We start from the raw sequence: 16,517 nt of genomic DNA, 5'->3' as shown, positions 1-16,517 counted from the left end.
AAACGTTGAAGGGCCCATACACTAAGACTTTTTTTTTTTTTTTGAATGGTAGAAAAAAATCCGAGCCTAAAATATTTATTGCCTCACCCTTTCATTGAAAGTTAGCTTACCCCTAGTTTAGAACATCACTTTGTTAGGAGGGTGTTTTTGCTTGTTTGTTTTGATTTCTGTTTTTAATTTTATTTATTTTGAGAGAGAGAGAGAGAGAGTGTTAAGGAGGGGCAGAGAGAGAGAGAGGGAGAGAGAATCCCAAGCAGTCTCTTCATTGTCAGTGCAGAGCCCGACACGGGGCTCGAATTCATGAACTGTGAGAGCATGACCTTGAGCCAAAACCAAGAGCTGGAAGCTTAACCGACTGAGCCACCCGGGTGCCACTGTGTGTGTGTGTGTGTGTGTGTGTGTGTGTGTGTTAATGGTAGATACTCTGTTAAAGATACCTGGATACAGGCACCTATAGTTGAAGTTTTATTTCATTTGTTAAACAAACTTCTATCAAAGTGCCCATCTGCCAGTTTCCGGCGATCTTTAAGAATGTGTCAAACAAAATTATTTTCAATATATCTATTCTGGGGAGATTTTTAAGCAGAAGTAAAAGTTAACCTGAATTGTTTTCTACTCCTATTTTAGCTGACTTACGTTCCTTTATCGTAACAGTGTGATGGCAGGAATATAGATTTGACCGAGGCACAAATAGTGACAGATTGCTACAAAGCATTGCTGTGTTGTCACATTAAATACCAGCAGACCTACAGGCATAAAAACAAAATGCATCCTTATGAGCCCTCTTCATTTAGTTTCTTTATTGTTTGGGGACCTAAGTTCATGTTCTTTGCTGATGATAGAGCGTGGGTAAATGTGCATGCGTAGCAGGAGCCGGTCGAGTGGTCGGGGGGGGGGGGGGGCGAGAGGAGTTCAACTGCAAAATGCTTCTGCACCGGTTACTTGTGTGTCTCCTTTCACCCCCACCCCAGCTCCTATTATCTGTGCTGTGTTCTTAAAAATTTGTTTTGTTCTTGGGGCGCCTGGGTGGCGCAGTCGGTTAAGCGTCCGACTTCAGCCAGGTCACGATCTCGCGGTCCGGGAGTTCGAGCCCCGCGTCGGGCTCTGGGCTGATGGCTCGGAGCCTGGAGCCTGTTTCCGATTCTGTGTCTCCCTCTCTCTCTGCCCCTCCCCCGTTCATGCTCTGTCTCTCTCTGTCCCAAAAATAAATAAACGTTGAAAAAAAAAAAATTAAAAAAAAAAATTTGTTTTGTTCTTGCTTTCCGTATGGGCCTGATGGTGGCCACAGGAATATTTTTCAAGACCACATATTTCTGGGGTAAATCAGCAAATGGTTAGGATTTTTAATTGCATGAGCCATAAATTCTCAGTAGAGTCATTAAGCACTCTGAAATCAGCCTACAAGCTGATCAGTGTTGTTGGAGACACTGGAATGACTCAGGTCCATGAAGCTTTGAAAGGAGAAAAGGCTATTTTCTTAATCTCCGCAGGAAATACATAACTCATACACCTCTTAGGCTTATCTAAACCTCCAACTTGGGAGGAATTAGGGAATGTGTCATTTGGTATACTGCTGATTGCCGAATATCTCAGAAACCACAGCTCAGATTTAACCTGGAGAATTGCAGAGTTATGTATCTTTAAAAGCAAAATGCATATTTAATGCCTTACACAGTGCACTGAGGCACTTACAAAATGCAGATGAGCCCAGATTTTCATTTTTAGGAATCAGATTTATACCTAGCTCATTCTTTATGCATTAAACATTTTCATAGTGCAACTTGCCATGTAGAGCTGAAACTGTACTCATGTAATTTAGCCTTTTCAAAATGAGGTCTGTCATCACCAATGTTAGGACAGGGCTGGGATTAGGGTGAGGCGCCTTGGGTGCAAAATTTAAGGACGTGCTCGCTGACTGTGCCAGCCCTATATTTACAAACCTTGAGGAGGGTGAGTGCCTTCTTAAAATCCACACCCTATGTGTTTTTTCTGGCCTCACCCTAGTCCCGGCCCTGATCAGGGTCTTTCGTAGGTACTTTAGGAAGGCACATTGCTGGGTCAGATCCTCAACTTACTGAATCTCTGGGATTGGGTTGGGGGGTGGGGGAGGGGGCAGGAATCTACATTTAACTTCTTAGTGCTTCAAATGCACATTGAAGTTTGGAGGCCTTCTGAGCTTGGTTGGCCAGGCTAAGGACCAGCTGGATGAAAGCTCCCTGTTAGCCTTAGGTTACAACTGGCCTGAGACAGTAACTTAGAAATCTGCCCAATTAACCAGCACACAAGAACAAGTAGGCCAGCCGGACCGCGCCACTTGCCAGGCCTGGCCGTTGTGTAACTGCTACCAGGTGTCATGCTGGAAGGCTTGGATCTTGATTGTAGCCAGAGCTAAATGTAACTGATTATGTAATTTTGAGCTGTTCCAATTTTTTTAATTAAAAAATGGTTTATTGGTTCATTATTAGCTCCGTGTTCATTGTAAAAAAAAAAAAAAAATGAGAAGGTAAGTCAAAAGAATGAAATTGAAACTCTCCGTAACCCAGGGATAACCATTGTTAACATCTGAAGTATCCTTTCAGGGTTCCCCCCCCACACACACACACGATTTATATTTAATTCTACTGAAAGAATCTATCGTGTGGCATTCGGAAGGATGGGTGACAAAACGAATGTTGGTGTAAGGGCATCTGTCTTAGAATCTCGATTCCCGTCTAAGTCCTATCCAGTTATCTTTCCCATCTCTGTGTAGACCCTCCCCCCTCATCTTGAAGCTCTGCGCTAAACAAAAATTCACATGAACAGGTAGATGTGTGGCTATCTTACGGCCCGCTATTGCAAAATAGTGGAAATGGTGCCCCCCACACAGGGAAGTCACCATTAGTCTCTTCTTCTAGGTCCCTTCTTGTGATTCTAATCGAATTCCTTTGACTCTGGGGACCTTGTTCTTTTGGAGGGGAATTAATTGTCCACGCAGCTCTGCCCCTGCTCCACATCCGAGGTACAGTCAGTAAGACGTGGTTCTGCCCTTGAGTACGTAGAGTCTGATGGAAGAGGCAGACCAGGATGTCGTATAAGAGTGTCAGGTACCCTAACATGCTGCAGGAACAGGGAGGAGAGACCAACCAACTTGGCTTTGGAGAGTTGAGCATGGCTTGAAAAAGGAGATGACACTTGAATGGAGTCCAGAGAGACCTGCCGTATGGCGCCTCCCGTCTCCAGCAAATAGCATTCTCCTAAAGTTCCACTGTTTTTTTGTGTTCTGTCCTACTTTTCAGCCCAATCACACAGTTGCCCATGATAATTAAATGAGACTTGCCAGATGGATGCTTTTGCAAGACGATGGCTCGTCTTCTTGCTCTATTTGTGAAAGCTGGCATTGGATCCAAACTCTCAAGGAGGCCCCTACCTTGAGATCGCTTTGGAGTGCCACTCTTTCGTGCATATTAGCCAAATGGCCTGCCCATCCGCGGGGCCAGGCTGAGTGGCAGGTGGGTGTGCCATGCATGCGGACACTCTGATCCCTGCCAAGCTGTTTTGCCTGCAAGGAGGTGAGGTGCCGAGAGGTGGTTCTATAACATTCCCTTCCTTTGAGGGAGTTAGCTCCTAAGCTTCCGATCTGTCCGTCTTAACCTTCTTACCACGTGTATTTTCCCAGTCGGTTGCAACATACTCGATGTCAGATTCCCAGTGCGTTGAGTTATAACACATACACGTTATCACGTTATCTCAAGCAATTTGTACGTCGCTGAAGAGAGTATTTAGAGTGGCAAATACACTTAAATTAGGCGGTGGCAAACCTGATTCACCAAGAAGGGTAGGTGCTCTGAATCGAAAACGATAACTGAATCATTAACAAACTAATAACAAATAAATCTATTTCATTTCTGTGCACATCATTCTTCCTTCTTGGTGTGCTCTATCTCATTTAATTGTCATAGCATCGCTGTGAAATGGGTACGGTCATTATTCCCACGTTACGCACCAGGAGGCCTGATGGGGGGCGGGTTCCTGGTAAGTGTGGGCTCCCTTCTGCAGGCCCGGCCGCCACGTGTGCGGCCTCCCATAGTTCTGTGCCTGATGCTGTGCTAAGGATTCAGGGTGAGCATCCCCTCCTCCCTGCTGTCGGATGCTCACAGTCTGGCCTGCTCGTTCTCAAAGGGTTAGCAGTCTTCCAGTGTATCTTCAGGAGAACAACTGAACGTAATAAGTTCATTTTCCTTTCATTTTAGAAATAATCTCAAGAATTTGCAGTGCTTTAGGGCACTCTTGATTGAATACCAGTTGATTATTGTAGTTACCCAGAAATGTCAAATTAGAGCATGCCTGCTGATACAATTTACTTTTTCAGTGATTGTACACAGGTTTAGGTGTATGTATGAATAAAACTCTCGGGCTGGCTTCCCGTTACAATTTTCTGTCCATATTTTGCATTTGAAATAAAACTTCGGAGTTCAAAGCCCGTATTGTATTCTACTCTTCTGTTTGGGTTTCTCTGTAAATAGTATGATTCCGTTCTTTCATTCGCACCTATTCCCTTCTGTCCCAACCCCCCCTCCCCTCACCCCCAAAAGAGGACCTTCCTGAGATGGGCAGAGGGGACTTCTTTTCCTGGGACTCCTGTTAATTTCATCCCTCCCAGTCCGTGCCATAACTGGAAATTCCTATGGCAGGTTCAGTGATGTGAAATTCTGGTGGCAGGAATCTTAAACGCGATTTCCACCTTCCCAACAGTCTGGCATCCTAAAGTTCGGATTAGAAGCCGTCTTTCCGATTGCCCCTCACAGGAAACAGAAACCCTGCCAGGTGGTCCTGCAAACCCCACTTCAGTCATCCCCGAACGGGGAGCTCTCGGGGACCCCCACGTCCGCAGTGTGGACAGTCCACGCTGGGGCTGGGCAGCTCTTTGTAAGCCCCTCCTGGTCTGATCCTCACTTCTGCCTCCCTCCCTGCTTCAGATTCTCCCCTTTGAATGTGTTCCCTCCGGGTCCTCTTCAAACCTCAAGAAAGTTCTAAGGACTTGAAAGCAAGGGAGGGAGGAAGTCTTGGTGAGGTTTTCCAGCAGTCTGACGTATGACCGTCTCTCTTTTCCTGCAGCAAAACCAGAAATCCTGACTCATGAAAGTCTCGTGAGTGGCATACTACAGTGTTTGGTAGCTGGATTCCCGGAGCCCACAGTAGATTGGTATTTTTGTCCAGGAACTGAGCAGAGGTGAGGTGATGATTTTGGGTACCACTTGACATGCGTAAGGGAAGGACTGTAATTTAGTTGAATTTCAGATATGTTTTCAGATTTTTTTTTTTTTTTTGGAAGCTTTGTTTATTTTGTTCTTCTCTCCACGTGGCTTTGTAGGGGGCACAATTGCTATATTTTTCGTGGGAGACATTAATTTTGTTTGCTGAAAAATGATTACTGAGCGACTTCTCTATTTTGGTGGTTATCTTTTGGATTTATCACGCAATTTCTAGCCCGCAGGTAGATAAAGCAATTTTCCAGGACAGAGTAATTAGATTTCCATTCTCTATACAGGAGGTAATGTGTGTCGGAAACGTGGCTGCAGTTACCATGAAAAAAATTACCTCAGAAGTTAATTGCCAAGTTACCAAAAAGTAATGATCGTGCAGTTACAACATACATATGGCATTTGTAAGCTGCGTGTTTTTAAAAGGTTTTCTCCTTGATTAGGTGCCCAGCCCCTGAGCAGAGCACATCTGGCATTGTGTTTTCCTCTCCCTCGCAATCTGCACTTAAGCCTTAAATTGTCCTTTCACATTACCTGAAGATGAAAATGGGGTCAACGTTGCTGTTTTTATCCATCAAACGCTATTTTGTGCTCCGGCTTTAAAAGCCCAGTGTAACATCACCATTGAATAGTCAGGATAATAATAGGAATTTTATTTTTCACAGAATAGACCTCTTTATCACGACGAGTTGGAAGAGGTTACGTAGGATTGTTGTTTTCAGCGGAGTTTTAGTGGAATGTTTTCTTTGGGGAACAATAAGGAGGGCTCGAGACCCCTGGAAATGCCCCGGCAGTGGCAGTAACCCCAGCAGTTACTGTGATGTGTGCAGCAAATGTTTCTGGAGGGCCGCTGTATGCTAGATGCCGGTCTGGTGAGCAAAACACACCTGAGTCCCAGCTTTGTGAGTTTATGTCTAATGGGTAGAGGTCCGCGAAAGATGAAATGAACAGCTACCGTAATCGGGTGTTGAGTGCTAAGGGGAAAAATAAAACGAGGTGAGGGAATAGAAAGGTATTGGGCGTATGGAGGACATAATTTAAAATAGGGTCGTCTGGGTCTAGCCCCTGATGGGCTTTGCTGCCTGGAGTACGAGCCGATGGTACAGCTTCTGTCTCCCTACCTGAAACCTGGAGCTGCGGGGTCTCAGCCGCTGGGGATTTGGGGGCCGCCCTGTCTTCATCCTTGTAGACTTTAACTCTTTCCTCCTCTAGGCTCTTCTTTTTCAACGCTCATGTACCGTTGAAACCGGTCATGAAACCGCTTAATGGAATAGGTGTTTGAATCGGGATTCGAACTCCTGTCTCACTCCCTGGATCTTCTTGTCCACCATGCTGTTCTTTCTCACTGTGCCAGGGAACCTAGTGCCCATCTGTCCTCCCGCTGTTGGTCGTAAAAGGAAATTCCTGATTATGACCTGCTAACTTAGTTTGAAAAGTATGCCAAACCCATTGTATTTCATGATGGTTGATCTTTCTGGAGTAAATCGGGTTGTTATTTTTCTTCCCTCTAGATGTCCTGTTCCTGTTGGGCCACTGGATGTGCAGATGCAAAACTCATCTGTATCGCCGTCTGGAAAACTAGTGGTTCAAAGTTCCATCGATTACAGTGCTTTCAAACACAATGGCACAGTCGAGTGTAGGGCTTCCAACAATGTGGGCAAGACTTCTGCCTTTTTTAACTTTGCATTTAAAGGTAACAGCAAAGGTATATTTCTTTTTAATCCAATTTAAGGGGATGTTTAGGCTCTGCCTGCCATATCAATCATGATTTTCAGTCCATTCCACCAATGGCCATGTCATTTCTGGTAATTTCTACATTGTACCATGCCGTCATCAAACTCACTAAGTTTCATTCTGCACTGTTTGTTAATAACACGTATGTAGTGATTTTAACTGCACACTTTATATTTACATGTGTCTGTGCACATATGTATGCATGCATGCACGCGTGCACGCGTGTGTGTGTGTGTGTGTGTGTGTGTGTGTGTATAAAATGAATCGCATATTTCCAATCATTTCCATTTAAAGGGGTAGAGAAAAAAATAGGGGAGTATATTTACCGTATAGCCAAACATAACCAGAATTAGGGCAATTTAGAAATTTAAATTTAATTTAAAATTTTAGTTATTTAAAATCGCATTTTAATACGTCGCCAGGCACTGTATCAGAAAGCTAACACTGACTTTTATGAAGTCACGTCAGTGAACTATTTCTTTAATGTCTGCAAAATTTGAATCATGAGTGACTGACTACCTCTGCTAACATAAGTTAAATGATCCTTGTGGACAAATTGATGAATTGGTATGAAGTTAGAAGACAAAGAAACCGGGCGCCTACATTCTTAGGGCTTAGTTTTTGTTTTCTTGAGTTGGCAAAGATGTGTGCCAAAAAGTCGTGTGTTTTCAGTTTTGAGTAATGAAGGAAGAATCTTCCATTGTTCTTCATCATAGATTTTTTTTTTTTTACTCAGGCAATGAAAGAACATTTTAAAAATGTTTTCTTACAATGTTTTCTTGGTTGTAAAAGAAATTCTTGCTCAATGTAGAAAATTTGGAAAATGCAGGGAAGCATAAAGAAGAAAGTTTAGACCCTCCAGAAAGGAAACTTCTTCAAGCTGTCCAAAGCAGGAATTTGGTTGAAGTACAAAACTCATTCGTATGTTGTTTTTTGTTGACAAGCGGCATAAAATTATTCTTGTGCTACAGAAATCTCAACCTCCACAGGAGCCTGGTTTCAGTTGTTATTTGAAAAGATTCCTTTGAATAACAAGAGTAAGATAATAAGCAAGGCAAGGAGCGGAGAATGCCCATGGCTTTGAACCCTGCCATGGGCTGTAAAATGGGAGATGGGCGAGTTTGGGGTCAGGTGGTTGTGGTAAAGATCCGTCCCTGCTAGTAGATTGTGATTCCACATTCCCCTTTCATTTTAGAACAAATGCATCCTCACACCCTGTTCACACCTTTGCTGATTGGTTTTGTGATCGCAGCTGGTATGATGTGTATTATCGTGATGATACTTACCTACAAATATTTACAGGTAATCCTTCCTTTGCTCTCTCCCCTAATAAGCACTGTAATGATTGAAATGTTCATCATTAAAAGATGATATACCTTTCCCTTTCTCCCCCGACCAGAAACCCATGTATGAAGTGCAGTGGAAGGTTGTGGAGGAGATAAATGGAAACAATTATGTTTACATAGACCCAACACAGCTTCCTTACGATCACAAATGGGAGTTTCCCAGAAACAGGCTGAGTTTTGGTCAGTATGAAGCCGGGGCTTTCCGTGTAACCTCTTTGGGTGCGCATAACAAAGACTTTAGGGAACCCCAATAACTTCCTTTGTTCTGTTGCACCCGAAACCGCGCTTTCTGTGAAATGTCACCACCTTTGATAGAGTTGGCCTACTGCACATTATAGGGAGATGTCATGGACAGATTTGTCCTTAATTCCGTAACAGTTCCTTAATTGTTGAGTTTGAGATTACACAGGTGGTCCGTTGGTCCCAACACCACCACGTGCTCTCTTCTCTTCCTTTCTGCAGGGAAAACCTTGGGTGCCGGTGCCTTCGGGAAGGTGGTTGAGGCCACTGCATATGGCCTGATTAAGTCGGATGCGGCCATGACCGTTGCTGTTAAGATGCTCAAACGTAAGCTTTTCTCCTGTAGGCTGCTGCATGCCCTCAACATTGGCTTGCCAGATGTACTTTTTGCTAAAATGAGATCTCTCTAATTTTAGCAAGTGCCCATTTAACCGAACGAGAAGCCCTCATGTCCGAGCTCAAAGTCTTGAGTTACCTCGGCAATCACATGAATATTGTGAATCTTCTCGGAGCATGCACCGTTGGAGGTAAAGCCATGACCAAATTACCTTTTATTAGCTTTCAAATGATCAAAAAAGGGGAAATTTTAATACAATTTCGACAATGCTCGATTACAAGCTTCTTGCAAGATTTTTGCCCAGGTTGTTACCTCTTGCTCGATTTCACGCCTCTGCTCCCAAAAGTGTTGTTCTTCAGAGTGTGTATTTGAGTTTTATCGTCATGGGTGGGACAGCCCAGGACATACCCTAGTTACTGTCACATATGTTGCCTCGACATTGACCTCCTGAGTATCTTGAGAATGTCTCCTCTCATCCAGCACGTCTCCTGATCTTGCAGGCTTTATACTTTGCTGGATCATTTGTAGTCACTAAAGGGTTAACATTCATTTGCACGTCATAATTAAAGATAGACTTCGAAGCCTGCCAGTTCTCAAATAATGCACCAAATGAGGCAGACACTTCACTTCTGCAAGAAAATAAATTTCCAGTCTGAAGCAGTTCTGAGGTAGAGCCTTCCATCAAGGATTTCTGTGATGTTTCCAGAAAACATGTTGGTCCAAAGGACCAGATGAGCCATCTTCCTCAAGATGTACAGAGATTCGCGGTCAAGTTGACGGCCTCCATAATTTCTTAAAACAGCCCCCGTGAAGGTGGCATCCACATCATGCATGGTTCACCAACATGTCTGCCCAAGTGAATTAGTTGCCTGTTAATAACTTCAGGGCTGCAGTTGTAGGCACGGTCACATATCAGCTGGCTGTTCCGTTGTGGTTGCTTTTTCTTATTATGCAGTTTGTTCTCTGCGTCATTTCCACAATAACGGTGGGAGAGGGTGTGGAGCCCCTGCAAACAGAAGTGAATCAAAGGATTCATGGAGGAAATTTGATAGTCGTACAACATTGAAAGCGGTAACTCTTTGTAAAGCCAGCAGTCATACCTGGCTCCAAGCACTGACATACTGACATTACTTAGAAAGTCAGGTAAAGGGGACTTGCTTGTTCAGTTTGACCCCACAGAATGCTATTTTTTTGCCAGCGGTGTCAATAGGTAGGATTGTATTGGTACTAAGTGGTCTTATCAAACAAACCTGAATGTTAATGGTTATGATCACTCCTGAGTGTAATTATGGGGGGGGGGGGCAGCATTGTCTATATATCTCATCTCTCTTTATTTAACCTTCTCTTATATGCCTGTAGGGCCCACCCTGGTCATTACTGAGTATTGTTGCTATGGTGATCTTTTGAATTTTTTGAGAAGAAAACGTGATTCGTTTATTTGCTCAAAGCAGGAAGATCATGCAGAAGTGGCACTTTATAAGAACCTTCTGCAGTCAAAGGAGTCTTCCTGGTAAGGCTGATTTACATAAATAGCTGTCGACAGGCAGTTCGAGGGGTCATAAGGGTTTGCAATCAAGGCCGATTGTTAAAAAAAAAAAAAACTGAACAGAGATACTTCGAGGCACAAAATCAGAATTATTAAATCATTTAGATGTCACCAACAATTTAGAAAGTTTGAATAGTGTTTGTAAAGATTTGAAGAGTGTTAAACTTAGATTTCCGTTGATTTTTTAAAATGCATCTTTAGTTTGCTTCAAGGCATTAGTTCCGTTCAGTTGAATGAATTCTGTACCTGTTTCTCTTATGGCTCTGTTCTTGTGTGTCATTTCATTCACCCTGTCGGGCTTGCTACTGTATTGTTGAGTTGGCTCAGTAAACTTCTTGAAAACCTTTAACAGAGTGGCAGAGAGCTCTGAACGTATCTCTGCATGTAGGTTTCTCACCATCTACCTCTGAATTATTTCTGTATACCTTGCCCTTTTTTAAAAAACTCATCATGCTATAAAAAGGCACAAAGACTAGCACATTTTTAAAAGTTCTATACCTTATTTTCATCTGTTTTATACTTAATATACTTCTGGATTTGAATGATGTGTAAGGAGCTTCAAATTCCTTTAAGGAGGACGAATGTGGCTTACCAACCAGAATAGGATTCTTCTCTGCCATACCTTGCCCGTTCTTTCCAAAGGTTGAGATCCACCATTTATGAAGGTTTCCTAGATTCACCCAGAGGCCAGCAGAAATGATACTCCTCCCTTATGCTTTATATTTCTGAAATTGTGTATTGGATTTCTCCTCTGCCTTTTATTCACTCTGTCCCCCTGCATTTTGAGATGGCAAGACGTTGTCTTTCGAACTTGACTCCAGGCCCTCAAGAAGACCTCAGCAAATATTATTGGTGGACGGTTACCTCTTAAAGCCCTTTTCTGTACCTGCCCTGGCTAAAGTTTTAAACCCCAGGCGAAGGCTTTTTGTTTTATTTTTTTTTTTTTAGCCCAGTAAATTTGGGTAGTGTCAGGTGGTAGTAAAATGCAGTACAAACCACCTTTGGTTAGTTTCTCCAGAACATATGCTCTTTGTATAAATAAATGAGCCACTTTGCCTTATTTCTAAAAACCTTGGCCCCATAGATATTTTTCAACTTTCTGAAATAATGGCCTAAATTGTTCAATCCGACGTGGTGTTCTTTGTGCACTGGGATCCCATATGGGACTGGAACCACCAGCATAATCTGAAGGAGATTGTTGTCACAGTGTTTCTATGCTAATCAGAAGCAGGAAGTACTAGAAATCTTGAAGACTTTCCAGCCAAATGTTGCAGATTCAAGAGGTCCAGATGGTTCAGAAAATCATCCAAATTATTGGTGTTTATCTGAACTAAACTTGGTTTTTTTAAAACCTTCTTCCATCAGTCGCTATATGTTAACGATCCCTGCCTTCCCCCCATAACACATCTCAGAAGTTCTTGCCCTTTGTGTCTTGTCTCTTTCATCTTGTCTCTTGGGGCTAATTTAGAGAGTTTAAGGGGATGGGGGTTAATTTTTTTTTTTACTCTCTGTTTCCCCATTAAATCCCTGGTGTCAAGAGATGGGGCATTTCTAATCCGAATCCCATCTACGATTGCACACAAAACATGCCGTCTCATTCCTGGGGATTGGACCCTAATGTTGAATATTAAACTCTCCTATCTTATGGACAAGATTTTCTTCACTCAGACTTGGCAGTACTTTCTTTGAACAAAATCAGCCTGTTCTGTAAAGAAGGGAATGAGGGGATAGAGCCTGCCCCGTGGGTACTCCCCTTTTTCCCATTTTGTCCAGTCATGATTTGATGGATGGGTATTTCCTCTCTCCCAGCAACGATAGTACTAATGAATACATGGACATGAAACCCGGAGTTTCTTATGTTGTGCCAACCAAGGCAGACAAACGGAGATCTGCCAGAATAGGTAGGTGTCATTTCGAGAGGATTTCTCATACTGCTATGAAATATAATACCATGCCCCATGGCGGCTGGTTCCCCGTTACAGTAGCCCCCAGTAACGGTGCCAATGTTGAATGGCAGTTAAGGGTTCCAAGTGGGTTTGGGGGTCAGAGCATTTGTTACTGTGTACGCGCATCTTGCTGCATGTATGAAAATCTATGTGTATCAAATATGTATTTTGCATGTCAAAATGTATCAGATACATGTTTTACGTATCAAAAACAGGAGATTTTTGTATTAATTCACCATCCTGCTCCCCTGAGGCCCCAGGTGATGCATATTAACTTTGTGCTTGAGCACTTCCGTGTCCTCAGCACCGGGGAGATGACCTGCCTGCACGTTCACATCAGTCCCTTCGTTACCAGCCCTTTGGTATCCCTGTTGTCACCATCTTCTGTTTTCCTTGCTTTGAGGTTTAATTGCTAACAAAGTCCTTCTCCTCCTAACAGGCTCATACATAGAAAGAGATGTGACTCCCGCCATCATGGAGGACGATGAGTTGGCTCTAGACCTGGAGGACTTGCTGAGCTTCTCGTACCAGGTGGCCAAGGGCATGGCATTCCTCGCCTCGAAGAATGTGAGTGGGCGTGGTTCCCGGGAAAGCACTCCCACACCAACCCCCCAGCCGCAACCCCACCGAGCACTTGGGAGCCATAGTTCGAATGCACAGTGTCATTTTGAAGTGCAGTAACCAAAAACAGAGGAGATTTAGTTTCTTCATATTCCAACTGCTGTCATTTTGGAATTCCTGGTCTCATTTATAAGCTTTAAAGTGCAAGCCTGTCTAAATGAGCTTTCTATGAATATTTTTTTTTATGCATTGAATTCATTTAAAAACTTTGGCTTTTAGGATACGGGAGCTGCTCTTAGAAAATAGAGAGAATGATTTCATCAGCAAAAGGAAGGGGTACCTCATGCAGTTGCAATGCTTGGTGAAGCACATACTTGGGCTTTATTGAAGTTGGACCTCAAATATTGTATGGTTTATGAAGTGTGGGGGAATAAAGGAGTCAGAATGATAAGCATTTGGGGAAAAGATGGGGATGGGAAGAGAATGATAGGATCAAAACAAGGAACAGAGTCTCTGGAAGGGTGAGGGGGTGCCCTAGCAAATGGGACTGGCAGACTAGGAGGAGGTAACAGATCCTCCCCGTAAGTGTCACTGGTGACATTTCCAAACAATTACCAAACTAAAAGAGGATGTAGGATGGCTGAAATAAAGAGCCTCTTCCCTGTGTCCTTGGGAGACATCAAATTGAAGTTGCAAACACATTTCAGAAACTCTATAAAAGGACATTCAAAAAGAAGCATGCAAAATGAGTTTTCAGTTTAAAAAGTATGATGTGACTATTTATAATGTATTTTCCTGTGAATGAAAGCAGTCCTAAGAGGAAGAAAATGTATTCGAGTTGGTTTTGAAAGCGATTGTAGTAATTAAGGTCCTAACGATGCGAAACACACATCATTCAGAGCGTAATTTAGATGTTTATTTTTGGTGCACCGAATAGTTTCAGTGCGAAGCCAAGTTACTGGACCTGTGTGACAGAAGCAGCATCCTAACGTTGCACGTAGTTTTCATTCTTGAGGAGTTTAAAATAAATGTAAATGGTTTTCTTTTCTCTCCCACTCTCCTAATAGTGTATTCACAGAGACTTGGCTGCTAGAAATATCCTCCTTACTCATGGTCGAATCACAAAGATTTGTGATTTTGGTCTAGCCAGAGACATCAAGAATGATTCTAATTATGTGGTCAAAGGAAACGTAAGTACCCGCTCTCTGCTTGACAGTCCAATGAAGGATGTTAGTCTCAAGTTTTTCTAAGAATTGCTTTTTATGAGTTTCGTAATGCAAATCCTACCTTTGAGATAGCATGCATTTTAGCAGTCAAATTAAGTGTCCTTCAGCAAAATTTGCATGGTATGCTGAACATTACTACAACTAACATTCCGATAATAGAATTCCTAATTCTAATTGTGTAATTATGGGGCATGTGAAGGAAACAGAAATAGCCTTAATTTTCATTATAGCCTGAGAATAGCAATGAACTCTGTTTTGTTCAAGTGAAACAAATGTGGGCCTGAAGGTCACAGCGGGGGAATTTTATCTGGAGATTGACATGCTATGTGAAAAAGATTAAAATCTAAGGTTATGTTCAGAATTAGGTATGTAGAATGTTGGATCTTACAACCAATAGAGAGCATATTAAATAGTTTCGTAAGTAATCATGGGCTTATAGAACATAGTGATTTTACTTCAGAGTGCTTTATTTCGTTGCCAATTTTCATTGTATCCTGAGAACAACCCCTGGGTGTTAGAATGCAATGTCTTCACTCTTTCAGAGTTGGAGAAACTAAAGCTCAGTATGTTTTATATGTTTTAGTAATAAGCATCACTGATTCTGAGATGACACAGGTCGGTTAAAGGCTGAATCCAGAGCCCATGATCTACAAAGTAGCATCCCGTTTAGTGTGGGAAGCCATATAGTCCCGTGTATATATTCTTCTGCATCTATTTCCTAGGCCTGTTTCCCCAGTCCAGATTTATTCCTGATGGTAGCTGTGTGTGTGCCTTAGGATAATGTAATATTTTGTCCTGCGTTACTGTGGCCATCTCTATGGGTAGGCTGTACTTGGCTTGGCTTTACAGAAGTGTTTCTGGCTTTCCTTCCTGATCAAGGCATGTATTTCTAATCAATCTCTTCTGACGCTGCACTTCATTATTACGAGGGTTAATGAAACCAAGTTCTCTCCATCCCGGTGCATGCACTACTGGAAGAAAGAATGAGAGGTAGTCCCCGATCCAGGCCTTGGAATGTTGACAGAAGGGCAAGAGGAGGAAGACGGCAGTTTCTGGACTGCCGTTGCCGAGCTCGAATCTGGTTCCATCGTTTAATGGCTCTGTGACGTTTGGCAAGAATTACCCGGGGCCTCTCAACCTTGCTTCTTTTTCTCTTCTTGGGAAATGATACTGTCACCTGACTCATCAAGTTGTTAGGAGGGTTAATTGAGTGAATCTAGGTGAAGTGCTTAGAACTTTACAGAATTCAGGTGCGTTGCAGCCAATATGCACATGGCGCTCGTTCTTCTGACTGTTCTTTATAGATGTCTTATGTGGGATATAAATAATCATGACAGTGGTTATGCTGCGGCTTCTTAATAGCTTGTGATTGGTTCGCGACCTGTAATGAACAAGGATGGGTTAGGTCCCACCAGGCTTCTAGATTGTGGGCTCCAGCTCAAGTCTGTTGCACGAACCAATTACAGATCTCTCTTCACCAGGCTCCTGGGCAAGGAGGATTTATGGGACAAGTTAAAAGTAGGGAAACTCCCACAACATGTTACTGCCTCAGATTTGCTACATCATAGTCATGTGGCATCTCCCCGTGTCAGCTTCTCGGCAAGTTCTTCCATTCCTTGTAGGTTCTTCGTCATATTTCTGCGGGTGAAGCCAGCGGATACCTTGTCAGAACATTGTCTTAAGTGCATAGAATAAAACCTATAGGATTACCAAGAAAAGCAGTTAAATTGGAATATAGTTATCAAAGTATTAAAAAAGGATATTTTTTGACATCAGTACGCGTGTTTCTTTGTTACACAGAATAACCTGTTCTAGCCGTGGGTCTAAAAACTGATTTCAAAGTGGTGATGAATGTAAACACTAATCATGATGGAGGTGTCTGCAGTGACGTTGGTGATGGAATCACGGGACCTGCTGACATTACTGGGCTTTATTGCTTTCATCCAGAACTTAAGGAAATGCTAAACTTCATTTAGAAGTTAGTGAAAATAAGAATGTGTGGCATTTTTTTTCCCCTTCCAAGTCCACAGGCCCCTGAGTTCAGGACACCTTCAATCTCAGGTTAAAGCTCCCTATAGGAACTTAGGTATAAAATCTGGGAGGGGATACTGGAAGGTGTCCTTCCTTCCTCCTTCCATCCTTCCTTCCCTTTCTTTCTTTTTCTCTGTCTCTTTTTCTCTCTCTCTTTTTTCTCTTTTTCTCTCTTTTTCTTTTTCTCTCTTCCTTTCTTCTTCTTTCCTTCTTCCTTCCCTTCCTTTTTCTTTCTTTTCTTTTTCTTCCTTCCTTCTTTTTTCTCTTTTCTTTTCTTTTCTTTTCTTTTCTTTTCTTTTCTTTTCTTTTC

General features: G+C 42.7%; 1 protein-coding gene across 2 annotated transcripts in view; it reads left to right on the top strand.

Annotated features, from left to right (window-relative positions):
- KIT (KIT proto-oncogene, receptor tyrosine kinase) overlaps positions 1-16,517 on the top strand; it is an 89,745-nt gene that overhangs the window by 67,215 nt on the left and 6,013 nt on the right. Inside the window, exons 8-17 of one of the 2 annotated variants that reach the window (XM_040483337.1) lie at positions 5,095-5,209; positions 6,752-6,933; positions 8,170-8,276; positions 8,374-8,500; positions 8,783-8,887; positions 8,977-9,087; positions 10,257-10,407; positions 12,253-12,344; positions 12,829-12,956; positions 14,018-14,140. In XM_040483337.1, coding sequence (XP_040339271.1) covers positions 5,095-5,209; positions 6,752-6,933; positions 8,170-8,276; positions 8,374-8,500; positions 8,783-8,887; positions 8,977-9,087; positions 10,257-10,407; positions 12,253-12,344; positions 12,829-12,956; positions 14,018-14,140 — 1,241 coding nt within the window. Of the gene's footprint in view, positions 1-5,094; positions 5,210-6,751; positions 6,946-8,169; positions 8,277-8,373; positions 8,501-8,782; positions 8,888-8,976; positions 9,088-10,256; positions 10,408-12,252; positions 12,345-12,828; positions 12,957-14,017; positions 14,141-16,517 lie in introns of both variants that reach the window. The other variant, XM_040483328.1, reaches the window with a different exon arrangement.

This window comes from Herpailurus yagouaroundi, unplaced genomic scaffold (assembly GCF_014898765.1).
Source record: "Herpailurus yagouaroundi ecotype Mexico unplaced genomic scaffold, PumYag 28, whole genome shotgun sequence".
NCBI classification, from domain to species: Eukaryota; Metazoa; Chordata; class Mammalia; order Carnivora; family Felidae; genus Herpailurus; species Herpailurus yagouaroundi.
Note: the sequence above shows the minus strand (reverse complement) of the source record. Positions and strands in the feature narration are given on the sequence as shown.